General features: G+C 28.8%; 1 protein-coding gene across 1 annotated transcript; it reads left to right on the top strand.

The window, feature by feature from the left end:
- Window positions 1-106: 106 nt before the first annotated feature.
- Window positions 107-1,475, top strand: LOC140807830 (deoxymugineic acid synthase 1-A-like). Its single transcript, XM_073164794.1, has 3 exons — window positions 107-649; window positions 743-953; window positions 1,058-1,475. Exons 1-3 carry the CDS (start codon window positions 306-308, stop codon window positions 1,331-1,333), a joined length of 831 nt encoding a protein of 276 aa, XP_073020895.1. The 5' UTR covers window positions 107-305; the 3' UTR covers window positions 1,334-1,475.
- The last annotated feature ends 17,427 nt before the right edge of the window (window positions 1,476-18,902 follow it).

Genomic DNA, 18,902 nt, shown 5'->3' with positions numbered 1-18,902 from the left:
AACTCATTTTAAATATTTAATTTTTAAGATATGGGACAACTTGTCAAATGTTAAAAAATATTATTCTTTGCGCAGTAGCCACCGCTAGCTCCGTTGAAGGCGCCGGTCTTGGTCAGAGTTCAACTCATAATGTCTAAGTAGACATCCCGAGGTGTGAACAATGTTTTAACAAATGCACATGTTCACCTAATCTTCAGTACCAGCCATACTATAAAACTTGCTAGAAACCCATTCATAATAATCATTCAACTTCTCGAAAAAACAATCATCAATCGTTCATATTTTTTTAAAAAGTTAGATAAAATATGACGGATGCTTCGCAAGGACCTTTTGCCATTCCCAAAATCAAGAGAGAAAATCGTACTGCAGCGATAAACTTGCCAGCACTCGGGATTGGAACATCTTCTGCTCCAGAAAAACTCGATCCATCTGCTGCGAAAGCTGTGATTCTTTACGCCATTGGCCTTGGCTACACCCATTTTCAGATTGAAATTTCTTCATATCTGGAGCAGATCGTTGGAGAAGCCATAGCTGAAGCTCTTCAAAATGGGACTGTACAATCCAGAGATGACTTCTTCATCACTTCCAAGATTCGGTTCCATGACGCTGCTTCTGATTCCATCGTCCCGAATCTGAAGAAATCACTTCAGTAAGTGTAGTTTTTTACACAACTCCAACTCCTCACGGTTTTTAATTTATGTCCAGGAATTTAAACACGGTCAGCTCCTTTCATTTTCGACAGGACACTGAACCTGAAATCGGTGGACATCTTTCTGATTGAATGGCCTGAGAACGGCAACATATTTTCAGTCAATGAATTCATGCTAGCATGGAAAGCCATGGAAGAATGCCACTCACTTGGATTAGCGAGCGTGATTGGAGTCGGCAACTTCTCCACCACAATGCTGGAAAGTTTACTCCAATTTGCAAAAACGGCTCCGGAGGCGAATCAGGTCTGAAAATGGATTCAGATTCAATACTATGGTAGATTACAGGAAATCAAGAAAGTGGTAGTTTATATATTACAGAATTGATTTATTATATTTTTGTTTGGTAGATTGGGATGGAACGCATGTGGAGAGACAAGAAACTTAGAGAATACTGCGCAGAGAACGACATTACCATCGTTGTTTCCTCTTCTGTCGAAGGGGAAGATAAAGATTTTGATTACACTCAGTTTATGGAATCAGAAGGTTTAAAGATAGAGAAAGATAGTATTTTGAAGACACCTGCGCAGGTTTACTTTAGATGGGCATACGAGCAAGGGGTGGCTGTCTTGTTGGAGAGCTTAAGTGAGCAGCTAATGAAGGAAATGCTCAACATATTTCAATGATCAGCGTATAATAATATTTTTGTTCAGGTGTTTTTTTTTTTCAGTTGTTACTTTCAGTGATTTGTTTGCATACAGGGCCAGTTTGATTCACTGACGTTGTTTGTCTCGATGATAGTGGAATCTTGTTCAAACCCGAAGGCATCCCTCCGCAATAAAACTTGTGAATGAATACTCGAGTTTTATAGTGTTATTTTATGTGATTGATTTAGTAAGTATTAGATCAGTTTGAAAATTTATTAAAATTATTGACTGGGCCGTCTTCAGAAATTTGGAGGCCCTAGGCTATTTTTGTAGGTGAATGTTTTATATAATTTTTTTAAAATTAAATATACAAATATCACATAAAACTGATAATTAAAAGCCCAAAACTAAAGCCTTAATTATATTAGAGGCCCTAACAAAAAGAGAGGCCCTAGGCGGCTGCCTAGGGCGCCTACCCCTAGAGCCGGCCCTGATTATTGATATAATATAATGAATATATTTAAATTTTAAATAATATTATAAAAAATTATTATATCATTTGAGATAATGTTTAAACGAAGATAATAATATTTATTCGTTAATTAATTTGAATTTTTTTTATTTTTGTTGAGTGAAACAATGATAATAAAAAAAATAAAAAATATTTATAAAAACAATATATTATTTTGTGTATCAAAATTTTAAACAATAAATAAATATTTTTTAAAAATCAAAATTTGTCATTTATTAGAAGAGTAAATTTATAATAAAAACTTTAATTATTTTTTATAAAATATAGAAAAATAATTATATTAAAATTCAAATTAAGATTAATAATAATAATATTATTATTATTATTATTAACAATTTATGGATAGTCAATACTGAGATTCACGACGACGCTATTTTAAAAGGTTGAAAAACGTAATATTATATATAAAAAATTATATTTTATTCACAAAAATAAACCGTAACTAAAATTAAATGGAATGATATAACTAATATAAAAATTTAAATATAATTTATATTTCCAATACACATCAAATTCAAATTAAAATTTAAAAACAAAATTTAAAAATTAAAATTTAACTACGCATTTATTTCCAATTTGTTTTCAAATATTAATGTGGTAGTGAAAGTATTAATAATAAATATTTCTTTTTATAATAATTTTTTAACGAAATTTTTTCAAATATGGCAATATATATATATATATATATATATATATATATATATATATATATATATATATATTTTTATGAATATGTTAATAATTTATTTTTATAATTTCCTTTGTAATTGCTAACACGTCATTGGGTGCTTTTGTCATTGTAGCATAATGGACAAATTTAATCCATAATTTTAAAACCATATCAATCATAATATATAATTCATCACAATATACTATTTATCCCCACTTTCATTTTTTAACGACGTGCAAAACTGCCTCTATCTTCGGTGCGTATTGATAAGCTTTCAGACTAACACAATAACTTACAAATCACGTTAGTCAGGTAAACCGTACTGAACAAGCTTTGTGTGACAAAATCGTATGAGAATATGTTGGTAGGAATATAAAACTCTTAATCATTGACGAAACGTTTACATACTCCACTAACTCGGACACACATTTGAGAGCGTCGACTTTTATTTTCTTATCACTCTTATTATCAATCATTCACTTACCTAATCACACGAACCAAACAATACTTAAACATGTTAATTAATTATCACATAAATTTGGTGTGGTTATAATGCCATATCTAGCTAAATACTCTCAAAATATGAAGTCCCCGATTCAATCCTAAGGGAGAAATGGGAAAGAACTACACTAGTTGTGGTTTAGCCAGCCACACCCCTCTGATTTTTTTGGTAAATAATTTCTTCCACGAATTATGTTGAGCCAACTCAAATTTTTTTCTTTATCACCTAATGTTCCGAAAACAATCACTCAATATTACTAGGGTGTTTAAGTAAAACTATTTAAAATAAAAGCTTATTTTAAATATAAATTGTGAAAATATTTGGATAAAATAAGACAATAAATCTTAAAAATGTTGATGTATATGGTATTATAAAATATTTTTAAATAAAAATTACAAAACAAGATATAATATTATAAAACCAAGACAATAATTATTTTTAACATATAAATTATTTTTGAGACTCAAAATTGTGATGATCCACAACTTTTATTGGGCTCAAGCCCATCCAAAACAAATATTAAAAAACCAAGGTTTGAAGGGTGTAAAATTTGGGTTCTTAATCTTTAATTCAAGGCCAGATTAGCTATTGTGGATTATATAATTGATTAAAAATTCGTATATAAATTTTTTATTCTATTATGGAAGTTGGACTTCAATAATTGTGTCTATGCATAATTTTGCCCCAAAACAAAATAATGAGTCCTTTCCCAATTATCAAGAGGAAATTTTAATTTATGTCTTTCTACAATTTTGGTACTCTAAATTATTAAAATTAGATCTTGATTATGTATTTCTTGATTATTTTTTTTTGTAATTTTAATATATTTCATTAGGGATGATTATGTGATACTCCTCATGCAAGCATCACGTCATCATCATGTCAAAAGTCGACAAAATTACAAAAAAAAATATAAATTTAGATGAAGAAAAAAACTGAATTTTGAAAATATAGATAAATAAAATTGTAAAGACACGTACATATTGTCAAATTTCAACTTTAATCATATATTTTCATTTTTATTGGTTGCAATAATTTTCATCAAAAACATTGATATAAAATCAAATACATCATATCGATAGCATACCAACGTCATCTCGTTTCTACATTGGAAAAACGTCGAAAAAAGTATAATACAAACAAAAATAGTAATCTTAAGCTTAAATTTAATACCATAAGAAACCCAAAAGCGTACGATATTCAATTCCCTCGACAACCTGTGCGCGTACACGCTTATTGTGACGCCGATTAATTATAGAAATGACACATATGAACCAGCCTGTCATTAGATTGAAATGATATATGTCAAATAAAATCATATTTGGCTATTTGGCTCCATCGAAAGAACAGTTTCCCCTAATTACTCGATGCGAAAGGCGATCAAATCCAAAGAAAGAATTGCCCCCTCGCATTTCAGACTTTAATAATTTTTTCTATATTATACGAAATCAATATTTGAAATAAAAATTATGGAATTTGGCCACAGGTTGGGACCTGATAAAATTTAGGACAGGTTATGATCTTGTCTATATATTGTGTAGATTAAAGTTAAGACAAGTAAGTAGGTGAGTCATTGCACTGCACGCCTAACACTCCCATATCATATCATTGGTTGACCATTAATCATTGTGTAGGATATGCTTCTATTTTTATCCCAACTTCACCATTAATTTTATTTCGATCAAATTTAGTTTTTATATGCTAAAACTGAAAATCAGAAAGTCAACTCATGCATTTCAGGAATCATGAGCCACAATCTGATAGTCAGTACCCCTATTCACGGGCGGAGCCATATGTTGCTTCACCTAGCATGCATTGTAAGATGAATGTGAAGAAGTAGGTCATAATCTCGACAATAATTAGTCAAGCTAGTATTTACAGTCAATCCTCCTGTTAAGTAATCAGGCATTATGATAGGAACTCCCACTTCTCTAACAAATATAGCCATTTTCATCACTCCAAGGGTGTCCTAAAGTTCCTCCACCGAACTGTAGTACCAAATCATCCCCAAAGATCTCGGTCAGAGCAGGCATATGCCAAACGTGAATACCACCTGAAGATACGGGAATAAATCCCGGTAGAGAGACCCAATTTTGAGTGAAATAAATACCGCGATTTCGATCTTTAGTCAGGATGATTTGGTATTTGTATTTTTACTTTTCATACATAAAATTTATCCAATTTTTCAGTTTAGAAATTAAAACTCGAGTAGAAATGAAAACTTGTCTCCGCAACTACCCCTGCCTACGACCACTGCAGTAGTAAATCGTGAGAGATTAAGGTTTATATATATTTTTGTGTGCACATATAATTTACACTGTTACGTTGCACGTATGAATACAAATAGGATCTGGCCTTGTATTATTATAAAAAATCACGCTTAAAAGCAGAAGCGAAGCTACAAAGTTTTGTGTAGGAAGTCGAAGAAAATTTGTGTGTGTACGTACGTACTTGTACATCGAAAAGGGATACGCGCGTAAGTTTGGATGATTGTATTTTTGTTATACGTTTGCTGTATGTCATATAGTTTATAAACAAATTCAAGAATGCTGAGGCAGACGGCTCTGCCTAGCTATACCCCTCGAGTGCAGAATTGATTAGAACAAGATCTGTTTACCGCCACCGGTCGAACGGCGTTGTGCGCTAAGATAAGTGGAAACGAGATTAATCTTATTTCATGCGATTCAGAAATTAACCTAATTAGTCGATCAAATGTGTATGTGCTGACAATATAGTACATGTACATGAATTTAAAACATTATGTATACTTCTCCATGGACTAATTAATTTAAATCGTTCGCACGTAAGGTTAGTAAAGAAAATGATTTATGGAAGGCAAAAACTTTGTGTGAGACGGTCTCACGGGTCGTATTTGTGAGACGGATCTCTTATTTGGGTCACTTATGCAAAAGTATTACTTTTTATGCTAAGAGTATTACTTTTTATTGTGAATATGGGTAGGGTTGACCCGTCTCACAGATTATGATCCGTGAGACGGTCTCACATGAGACTCACTCTTTATGGAATAATAATATGTTGCGGTGGTAGGAGAGACAAAACTGACGAGAAAAAGGATAGAAAGAGTGCACAAAATAGGATAATTTTAGAGCGCATGCATGCATGCATGCATGCATTAAGTTTTAGTGTTTCAGCTATATATATTGTTGTACAGGCTTTATATATGTATACATACGTACAGGTTTCAGCGTAAATAAAGAAGGATTTATTTAATTTTATTATTACGAGACAAAATTTTCAGGAATACCTGCGAGCGTTTCAGAACTGTCAGTCGCTGATGTTTCGGAAAATTTGGCTTCAGTCCCCAGCCGCCTTTTTTCTTTGTTTTCAGTCCCTAAGTACTTTTTTAGTACCACATTTCCACATGAAGTGTACCACATTTCCACATGAAGTGTACCACATTTTGTATGAAATAGTACCACAATTTTGTGGGTAGGGAGTGAATGCAAACAAATATTATGATTGGGGATTTTTAAATAACTTCCCCTGATGTTTTTATCTTCTAAAATAAATTTTCTCTATGTTGGCAAACTCTATGTATGAGAAGAAGGTTTTTTTTTTATCTTGGCAAAGGTAAATCCATGGATGTATACGAATAAACAGAAACTCGAAAGAGATGATAATACACTGATCTCAGAACATATTTTCATAATATTTCAGCGAGAAATATGCTACATACGAGAATCAATCATACGACGCCGAGTATATAAACCTTTGTAACCCAAAATCTGACTACCTCGCATATGTTCCTGGAGCGGAGATGTTTTTTTTTTTATTTCATGTCAAGTGTCAATACCCAAATTTTAATTCAAAATTATCTAATTAAACATATAATTTAGAAGTTATGCGAAGGTAAAAAAAATTGGCAAAAACTTGTGTGAGACGGTCTCACGGGTCAAATTTTGTGAGACGGATCTTTATTTAGGTAATCCATGAAATTGTATTGTTTTTATGCTAAGAGTACTACTTTTTATAGTGAATATGGGTAGGATTGACCCGTCTCACAGATTAAGATCCGTGAGACGGTCTTACATGAGACCTACTCCTAAAAATTATTCGAAAGAAGATTATTAGAGCCTACCCGAGATCTCTTCCTTGATCAGTAGTTAAAACTGAGAACATTAAATCTTTTAGATTATATTTATAAAAAAAAAAAACAATGGGGGTTGGGAAAAATCTCAAACTCTAAACCAAATCAGGAAACAAGGAATCTCGATTTGTAGCTTTGATTTTTATCATTCAAGCTTGTTATTTATTATTTTATTATATTTTATGGAGGTCTTGGCTTGGTCAATCTTCCCCGATCTGTTTTTTTTAAAACAGTCTTAAATAAAAGGTTAATCCCCCAAACATTTAAGGAAAATCGAGAACTTCTAATATTTTTTCCATCGACATTTTAGATTGAAAAAAGATATTTTAAACAATTCAAATATTTTTCTTAAAAAAGATAAGTGTAAAAGTACTAAAGTAATGCCTCCGAATTCAATTTTATACACGCAATTTTGGGCGTGTAAATCCAGCGGCATCGAACGATATATATATATATATATATATATATATATATATATATATATATATATATATATATATATATATAGTAGATTTTAAACTGATATGTTCTTCTAATTTTTTAATTAATATTTTTTGTCAGATTCGTCTCCGAATAAATGTTTATTAATATGTAAAATAATGTTTATAAAAAAATATATACGGGGATGTCTCTTTCAATGAAGTGATAATTATCTTTCAATTATCGAAATTTCATTATTTGTTTTAGTTTAAATGGCCCTTAATGATGCACGTGGTGTAGGTAACCAGCTCCTACATTATCGTCCCTTTTTTTAGCCCTAAAACCTGAAGTAAACCAAATTAATTAAGAAGAAATACATTTTTTGTCTACAGCAAATATTAAATAATTTCGGCTGGAGATTTGATTTAGTTGATTGATTTTTTTTATTTTTTTAAAGAAAATTTGGTTAGTTTTTTATATTTTACGTTGTAAAATAAATGTGTTGGATAAGGCTGTCAATTCTTCCATTTTATTACTTACTTTATGATAATTTCTTATCAAGTTAAATACTTGTACAGAATTTCAATCTGGTACTTGTGAAATATTTTTTTATTTCTAACGAGTTGAAAATAGAGATATATAGCTATTAGACGCATGCAGTACTAATAATTTATCTTTTTTCTTTAAAAAAAAAATACAAAAATGTTTTGAATATTTAATTTGTCTTCCAAATTATGCTATAGTACTATATTAATAGAGTGTGATTCAAAAAGGAAATCGGCTTTAGGGTTTAGGCGTTGAAGAGAATATTGCAGTTCCTCATAATGTGATTAATTTGTAGGTTAATTGCATGTCTTAGCATTTGACATCATGGACGTACACAACTTAATTTTGGTTCCATGGTTCATTCCTTGACGATATATTGTATTTCTTTTTTGCGGGTAAATCAAAATTTTATTTCTTTTCAGTTCAGGGTAGTGGGCGCCGCAGCTAAACTCGAGCAAAAAATATTTGGTCCGTTTTGTATAATTTTTTAAGTTTTATCGCGGGGTTTTCTGGAAGCAGGACACACTTCATGTGATTATCGAAACAGAAATGGTAGTAAAAAACGATACATTGCAACATGTATGCATGTTCATAACGGCATTCGACGTTGTAAACCCTAGCTTTAGTACCATTGTTCACCCAACATATTAGGGTTTGAATAATCAGCTAGAACAAGGGTTTTATATAGTATTAGGGAGGATTATAGATGATCTTATCCAATCGGATTTTAGAAATTATCTAAAAATTAATTATACTTATTCCATAAAAATTCATTATTACTAAATATCCGAAGCATAAAAATTTATGAAATAAAAATGTGTTAGAAAAACAATTTGTTATACTTTTTTCCAAAAACAAATTTTTACATAGGTAAAAAAATCTCAAATATCCATATATATATTCATTGTAATAGTACTATTTATTGAGTAAAAACAAAAATCTTTTTTTACATATCTGTATTTCTTATATATAATTATGAAACTTCTTCTGAATTAAATTACCATTTCCGATTAATAGCATTATATTAAATTTTGTGGAAAAAAACATTTAATTATTTAAAAAATTGATTCAAATTATCTGTAGCGGTGTACTTATGGGATTGCTCCAAAAAATGTGTAAAGTGGAAAAAGCTGGAAAAAAATTCCATTGATTTTACAGATTTCTGAATCTGACAGTATCTTCCTCTTGTCGTTAAAATCTAGTTGAGAACTTTATTGTTCCCTCTGCCTATGCCTATTCCTTCCCCTACATCTAATGCATCATTTATTATCTCCTCTTTTATTTTTATATTTTAATTTTCACTTTTTTTTTATCTCGTCATATTATAATTTGGGTAATTTGTAGAAAAATACCTCTGTCCAAGATTTCTTTAAGATTCAGTACCCAACAGATTTTTTTTGTATTTTAGTACCTGACAAAACATCAACTTAGGTTTTACTACATATTTCATGTATTTTTACATTTTTACCCTTTTAATTAATAAAAAAATATATAAATACTTATTTTTGTTGGACATCTACTATATCCACTCATCAATCCCAATGCATTTGGATGACATGTATATTTAATTTAAATATTTTTTATTAAAAAAACAAATTCACAACTAATTGAATTTTTTGAAATACTTAATTTCAATTTTAAAATACTTGATTCAGTAAATGAAATACTCAGAATGTTTATTAAAAACTGGATATTCGAAGATGCATTTAAAAAAAACAAATTCGCAACTAATTGAATTTTTTGAAATACTTAGTTTTACTTGTAAAATAGTTAATTTCAATTTTAAAATACTTGATTTAGTAAATGAAATACTCAGAATGTGTATTAAAAACCTGGATATTCGAGTATGCATTAAAAAAAAAAAAAACAAATTCGCAACTAATTAATTTTTTTGAAATACTTAGTTTTACTTGTGAAATATTTAATTTAAATTTTAAAATACTTGATTTAGTAAATGAAATACTCAGAATGTGTATTAAAAAGCTAGATATTCGAATATGCATTCGTAACTAACTGAATTTTTTGAAATATTTAGTTTTACTTGTGAAATACTTAATTTTAATTTTAAAACTACTTGATTTAGTAAATGAAATACTCAGAATGTGTATTAAAAACTGGATATTTGAATATGCATTTAAAAAAAAAAACAAATTCGCAACTAATTGAATTTTTGAAATACTTAGTTTTACTTGTGAAATACTTTATTTTAATTTTAAAATACTTGATTTAGTAAATGAAATAATCAGAATGAGTATTAAAAAGCTGGATATTCGAATATGCATTTAAAAAAAACAAATTCGCAACTAATTGAATTATTTGAAATACTTAGTTTTACTTGTGAAATACTTAATTTTAATTTTAAAATACTTGATTTATTAAATGAAATACTGAGAATGTGTATTAAAAAACTGGATATTCGAATATGCATTTAAAAAAAATCGCAAATAATTGAATTTTTTGAAATACTTAGTTTTACTTGTGAAATACTTAAATTTAATTTTAAAATACTTGATTTAGTAAATGCAATACTCAAAATTTGTATTAAAAATTTGATATTCGAATATGCATTTAAAAAAAAAAAAAAACAAATTTGCAACTAATTGAATTTTTTAAAATATTTAGTTTTACTTGTGAAATAATTAATTTCAATTTTAAAATACTTGATTTTGTAAATGAAATACTCAGAATGTGTATTAAAAAACTGGATATTCGAATATGCATTTAAAAAAAATTACAACTAATTGAATTTTTTAAAATACATTAGGTTTACTTATGAAATACTTAATTTTAATTTTAAAATATTTGATTTAGTAAATGAAATACTTAGAATGTTGTATTAAAATAATGGATATTCGAATATGTAACGTAATTTCATCAAATGCTCGCATTTTCTTCCAAGATGCATTTAAATAACATGTTCATTTCATTTTAAAATACTTGATTTGGTAAATGAGATACTCAGAATGTGTATTAAAATACTGGATAAGTACCTAATTTTAGTTTCAAAATACTTGATTTCATAAATGAGATACTTAAAATAGATAATAAAATACTGGATATTCGAATATGATTATGATGCAATTTCAATGCAAATGAAATTTTAACAAATATATTGCTCATCACTTCTCATTAAATAAAAATAACAATTTATTTCGGTATACAAATAAAGAACTTACTTTTACTCCGGGACAAGTATGCTACTATATTTTTGTTAAAAGTAAGTGATATCTTCAAGAACACGTGATCGCCAACATCAAAATTCAACGGCCTATGTCTCACATCAGCATAACTCTTCTGTCTCGACTGTGATGTCTTCATCCTCTCTCGAATATCAGCAACAACATCAGCTGTCTGTTGGACCAACTCTGGACCCAACATCTTTCTCTCACCAATCTCGTCCCAATATAAGGGTGATCTACATTTCTTGCCATAAAGTGCTTCATATGGCGCCATGCCAATCGTCGCTTGATAGCTGTTATTGTACGTGAACTCAACAAGAGGAAATTTGGAATCCCAGCTACCAGGATAATCGATAGTACAAGCTCTGAGCATATCCTCTAAAATCTGAATAACTTTCTCTGATTGACCGTCGCTCTGGGGATGATATATTGTACTGAATGCTAACCGTGTACCCAAGGCTCTGTGCAAACTCTTCCAAAACTCTGAAGTAAATGAAATACTCAGAATGCGAGCATTTGGTGAACTTACGTTGCATATTCGAATTTCCAGTATTTTAATACTCATTCTGAGTATCTCATTTAAGAAATCAAGTATTTTAAAATTGAAATTAGGTATTTCGCAAGTAAAACTAAGTACTTGAAAAAGTTCAATGCTTAGTTGCGAATTTGTTTTTTTAACAATAAAAAAAATAATTAAATGAAATGAACATGTCATCCAAATGAATCTTGGATGGAAATACGAGCATTTGGTGAACTTGCGTTGTATATTCGAATATCCAGTTTTTTTATACACATTCTGAATATTTCATTTACTAAATCAAGTATTTTAAAATTTAAATTAAGTATTTCATAAGTAAAACTAAGTATTTCAAAAAATTCAATTAGTTGCGATTTTTTTTAAATGATTATTCGAATATCCAGTTTTTAATACACATTATGAGTATTTCATTTACTAAATCAAGTATTTCAAAATTAAAATTAAGTATTTCACAAGTAAAACTAAGTATTTCAAAAAATTCAATTAGTTGCGAATTTGTTTTTTTTAATGCATATTCGAATATCCAGTTTTTAATACACATTCTGAGTATTTCATTTACAAAATCAAGTATTTTAAAATTGAAATTAAGTATTTCACAAGTAAAACTAAGTATTTCAAAAAATTCAATTAGTTGCGAATTTGTTTTTTTTTTAAATGCATATTCGAATATCCAGTTTTTAATACACATTATGAGTATTTCATTTACTAAATCAAGTATTTTAAAATTAAAGTTAAGTATTTCACAAGTAAAACTATGTATTTCAAAAAATTCAATTAGTTGCGAATTTGTTTTTTTTTTTTTAAATGCATATTCGAATATCCAGTTTTTAATACATATTATTAGTATTTCATTTACTAAATCAAGTATTTTAAAATTAAAATTAAGTATTTCACAAGTAAAACTAAGTATTTCAAAAAATTCAATTAGTTGCGAATTTGTTTTTTTAAATGCATATTCGAATATCCAGTTTTTAATACACATTATGAGTATTTAATTTACTAAATCAAGTATTTTAAAATTTAAATTAAGTATTTCACAAGTTAAACTAAGTATTTCAAAAAATTCAATTAGTTGTGAATTTGTTTTTTTTTTTAAATGCATATTCGAATATCCAGTTTTTTAATACACATTCTGAGTATTTCATTTACTAAATCAAGTATTTTAAAATGAAATAAACATGTCATCTAAATGCATCTTGGAAGTAAATGCGAGCATTTAGTGAACTTAAGTTACATATTCGAATATATAGTATTTTAATACAACATTCTAAGTATTTCATTTACCCCTCGCTAATATACTTAATTCGTTCGACAATGATCTATGATTTCCACGAGATTTCATATCCAATTGAACACGCCCTCTCAAGCTATACCAAACTAATTCAACTCAGTGAAGTAATTAAATCTCTTTAATTATTTATCAAGGGTGAATTGCATGTCGTTTTATTAAATCCACTAGCTTTCGACCTACTGAACTATGACCATCGAAGTATATCCGACTTCATATTTATCTGTAAATTTTAAATCCACGGATTAAATTACTTGTTCCTATCACGAGATATTATCTCGAAGAACATTGTCCAGAAATCTTCAAATTTTCGCGCTAAGCCTTTTTTCTTTTTCAAAGTTTTGTGGCTGCTGAAAAGTTCTTGAACATGTCATCCAAATGTATCTTGGATGGAAACGTGAACACTTGGTGAACTTATGCTACATATTCGAATATCCAGTATTTTAATACTCATTACAAGTATCTCATTTACCTTAAACTGAAATTAATTATTTCGCAAGTAAAACTAAGTACTTAAAAAAGTTCAATGCTTAATTGCAAATTTTTTTTTAAAAAATAAAGAAAATATCTAAATAAAATGAACATGTCATCCAAATGCATCTTGGATAAAATTCAATTAGTTGCGAATTTATTTTTTTTAATGCATATTCGAATATCCAGTTTTTTAATACACATTCTGAGTATTTCATTTACAAAATCAAGTATTTTAAAATTGAAATTAATTATTTCACTAAGTAAAACTAAGTATTTCAAAAAATTCAATTAGTTGCGAATTTGTTTTTTTTTTAATGCATATTCGAATATCCAGTTTTTAATACACATTCTGAGTATTTCATTTACTAAATCAAGTATTTTAAAATTAAAATTAAGTATTTCACAAGTAAAACAAAGTATTTCAAAAAATTCAATTAGTTGTGATTTTTTTTAAAAATACATATTCGAATATCCAGTTTTTTATTACACATTCTGAGTATTTCATTTACTAAATCAAGTATGTTAAAATTAAAATTAAGTATTTCACAAGTAAAACTAAGTATTTCAATAAATTCAATTAGTTGCGAATTTTTTTTTAAATGCATATTCGAATATCCAGCTTTTTAATACACATTCTGAGTATTTCATTTACTAAATCAAGTATTTTAAAATTAAAATTAAGTATTTCACAAATAAAACTAAGTATTTCAAAAATTCAATTAGTTGCAAATTTTTTTTTTTCAATGCATATTCGAATATCCAGTTTTTAATACACATTCCGAGTATTTCATTTACTAAATCAAGTAGTTTTAAAATTAAAATTAAGTATTTCACAAGTAAAACTAAATATTTCAAAAAATTGAGTTAGTTACGAATTTTTTTTTTAATGTATATTCGAATATCCATCTTTTTAATACACATTATGAGTATTTTATTTACTAAATCAAGTATTTTAAAATTTAAATTAAGTATTTCATAAGTAAAACTAAGTATTTCAAAAAATTCAATTAGTTAAGAATTTTTTTTAAAATGCATATTCGAATATCCAGTTTTTTAATACACGTTCTTAGTATTTCATTTACTAAATCAAGTATTTTAAAATTAAAATTAAATATTTCACATGTAAAACTAAGTATTTCAAAAAATCAATTAGTTGCGAATTTATTTTTTTTAAATTTTTATTCGAATATCCAGCTTTTAAATACACATTCTGAGTATTTCATTTACTAAATCAAGTATTTTAAATTTAAAATTAAGTATTTTACAAGTAAAACTAAGTATTTCAAAAAATTCAATTAGTTGCGAATTTGTTTTTTTAATGCATATTCGAATATCCAGTTTTTAATACACATTCTGAGTATTTCATTTACTAAATCAAGTAGTTTTAAAATTAAAATTAAGTATTTCACAAGTAAAACTAAATATTTCAAAAAATTCAGTTAGTTACGAATTTGTTTTTTTTTTAAAATGCATATTTGAATATCCAGCTTTTTAATACACATTTTGAGTATTTCATTTACTAAATCAAGTATTTTAAAATTTAAATTAAGTATTTCAAAAGTAAAACTACGTATTTCAAAAAATTCAATTAGTTGCGAATTTTTTTTTTAAAATGCATACTCTAATATCCAGTTTTTTAATACACATTCTGAGTATTTCATTTACTAAATCAAGTATTTTAAAATTTAAATTAAGTATTTTACAAGTAAAACTAAGTATTTCAAAAAATTCAATTAGTTGCGAATTTATTTTTTAAATGCATATTCGAATATCCAGTTTTTAATAAATATTCTAAGTATTTCATTTACTGAATCAAGTATTTTAAAATTGAAATTAAGTATTTCACAAGTAAAACTAAGTATTTCAAAAAATTCAATTAATTGTGAATTTGTTTTTTTTAATAAAAAAATATTTAAATTAAATATACATGTCATCCAAATACATTGGGATTGATGAGTGGATATAGTAGATGTCCAACAAAAATAAGTATTTATATACTTTTTTATTAATTAAAAGGGTAAAAATGTAAAAATACATGAAATATGTAGTAAAACCTAAGTTGATGTTTTGTCAGGTACTAAAATACAAAAAAAATCTGTTGGGTACTGAATCTTAAAGAAATCTTGGACAGAGGTATTTTTCTACAAATTACCCTTATAATTTTACATGAGTCAACTTATTATTTAAACTAAATAATCACATTTCTCTTCAATTTTATAGGACCGAACGCTTGTCGCTTTGTCAAAAGTTATAGCTGATGGTAATGATCCAACTCAAATCTTTTAAACCGTACTGCAGTTCAAGCACTACGGTTCGATCGCTCTATCAAGCCGGAAAAATTATTGCATCCGACAATCTCCCTCTCAATAATTGCAATCCTTCCAATCAATGAGAATCAAATCCGTGACCTTGGCTCTGATACCAATTTTAGGACATAGTGTTTGCCGCTTTACCAAAAGCTATAGCTGATGGTAATGGTGCAACTCAAATCTTTTAAACCGCATTGCAGCTCAAGCATCACGGTTCGATCGCTCTACCAAGCCGGGACAATTATTGCACTCAAAAAATCTTACGGATATTATTAGGGACGATACACTCTATCATATCAAAAAATTTATATCGTACATTATATTAAAATTTATGATATTAAAAATATTTATATCGGTGCTGTTTCAAAATTTCGTTATACCGAGACTCTATGTACTGAAATTTTTGTTATATATAATTAATGTATCGATTATATCTAAATATTACAATATACCGAAATTTTGGTATAGCTATGATATATACCGATTTTATATAAATATAGACGTAAAACCGTACATGAGATCGTCTCACAGGAAATACAATTAAACATCGACTTCATTGCCTAATGATACGTAAGAGCACATGGATGATAAATAATTACAATTAATTATTCAATAATTTTCCCAAACGTTTCTGTCAGAGACATTAGTGCTGATAATTAAATGATGGATAATTTCCCATTACTCCAACCCTGAATTTTGGCATAATTTGTTAATTTTTTCACTATTGCATAAATTTTTTTACATTTTTTCACTTCACTTTTCATGACCGTTCAGTTATTTAAATTTTAAATGAGCTCGACTTTATATGAAACTCGATTGATAGGTAAATTATTTGATTATCTTAACTTCGAAAAAGACTTAATTAAGACAATATACTTTTTCACTTGTGAAAATTATAATCCGTGTTATCGATTTTTGAATTTGGATCACTTCATAAAATTACGTATATATGATTATTGATTTATTTATTGATTATAAATACAATTTTTGTCACACGATTTTCGATTCTTAAGCTTAAAATTAAAAGTTAACAAACCAAGCATTATTTTGAATGCTGAATTAGTGGATTATTTTGTAATTGGGAATAAAATATTGTTACAACATATATATATATTTATGTTGACCAGGCAAATCGGGTTAACTTAGTAGGTGTTTTTACTGGGTCGAGTGAATTCTTCTTATGAACGTGGGAGATCGGGCTAGTAGTTCTTAGCTAGGCTGAACAATATGAAGAGTCACGGAACAATGAACGTTAGTGGAGTGCCGGAAGATTTTTCGGCGTGATCATTTCAACGCTCAAGTCAGTCAAGTGTTTCTCGCAAGGAAAAATACAGTACATATATATTGAGTACTTGTGGAAAATAGTATAAGCCATGCATAATTCTAGATTATAGAGTCCTGTACTCGAAAACTCTCTATTTGGGAAACCAGTGGTTTCTCAATGCCTTGGAGGATAGGTGTAGAACCCGTAAAAATCAGTAGACGTATAAGCCATCCATAATTCTAGATTTTTAAATTTAATTAACTTCATTGCATGATTATTTTTTTTATGCATTTATTTGAAGTTAATTATTTATTTATTCAGTTCAGTAGTTGATTTTCAGCATTTCAGTTATTTCAGTGTGGCCGGACCGGAGTTGGAGTTTAGAGATAAATTTAAGATTTCAGAATATATTTCCAGAATTTATTTTAGCTAGCAAGTAAGTTAATTTAAGTTAAAAAGGAGTTTAAGGGATTAATTAAGTTGCTTGAGGTGAGTAGAAAAATAAGCTCATTTAAGCTAAATAATTAAGGGATTTAATTACTAAATTAATTAAAGAATAAGTGAGGCTTTAAAGGCTTAAAACTTAGCAACTAGAAAACTTTTTCCCATCATTTTAATACCAATTTTCGGCCACCCCTTGGAGATGCACTAACTCAATTGCCAACTCAACACCTTTGACCCTTTCTTGGTTAATTAATTAGTAGGATAATCTTTTATTTTTGGGAGCACCATTTAATTATTATTTAGAGCTTATCCTAGCCTTTAAACCAAGGTATATTTCGGTCACTTGCATTCTAGATCCATCCAACAATTTGTTGCTAGCAACAACATTTCAAATTTGAAAGGAGGGGGAGACTTGGTCTTGCTTTCCTATCCCTTTTATTGTGGATCTCCCCTCAATATCTAGAACCACCCTCTTCCCTCTCCATCACCGAAAACAGCAGCTCATTTTCAGATCTAGAACCGTGAGTTTTCAGTAGAGCTTTAGGGTGGAAAATCGTGTGCATCAAGAGAGAAAAGAAGGAAGGAAAAGCGCTCCACTCCTCCGCGTCGTAACGTCTCGTTCTTTTCGTTTTCTTTCAAACGAAAAATCCAGGCATGTACATATGTTTTTCTAAACCTCAATCAAGTCATATTAACATTATTTTCATGATTCATGATCACCCTTCCATGCCAAAAACGAAATACAGCACAGAATTTTTAAGGAAACACATGCAGATTTTTTTTGAGTTCTTGAGCAGCTTTACGGTTTCACTTGTTGTGATGTTTCAGGTGGATGGCTCGACTCCAGGCTCCCAAGGCGATATCTAGACATGTTCTAGGATGGATTAGGATCACTTTAGTCCATTATTTCAGTCCACATGCTTGCTGGAATTCGGTTTTGGACAGCAACCTTCCACAGGTGCTGAAATGTGGTTCGAAAATTCTGCTATGCTGTCAAGGAGAAGGGATCTGATCTTGGCTGCCCCAAGGGCATATAGCCATGGTTAGATTGCTTCCCTAGCATGTCTAAGACGTGACTAAGTCGCCCTTTTGGTGGCTTGGTCCATGGCTCATCGGTTTTGACACAAAATGCAAGAACAGCCCCCTTTCCCCACTCGGCTTTCGGTTGGTACAGCATGTATGGTTCGGTTTGTGGTGATTGTGTGGATCTTGGTTGGCTTGTTAGCCATTAGCCACGGTTCACACCATGCCTCATAAAGTCTAGATCGTGCCATGGTCAATTAAATGATCACCGGAACGATCCATGACAATAAACGAAGCAAGACACCACACGC

The sequence above is a fragment of the Primulina eburnea genome, chromosome 12 (assembly GCF_022965805.1).
Source record: "Primulina eburnea isolate SZY01 chromosome 12, ASM2296580v1, whole genome shotgun sequence".
NCBI lineage: Eukaryota > Viridiplantae > Streptophyta > Magnoliopsida > Lamiales > Gesneriaceae > Primulina > Primulina eburnea.
Note: the sequence above shows the minus strand (reverse complement) of the source record. Positions and strands in the feature narration are given on the sequence as shown.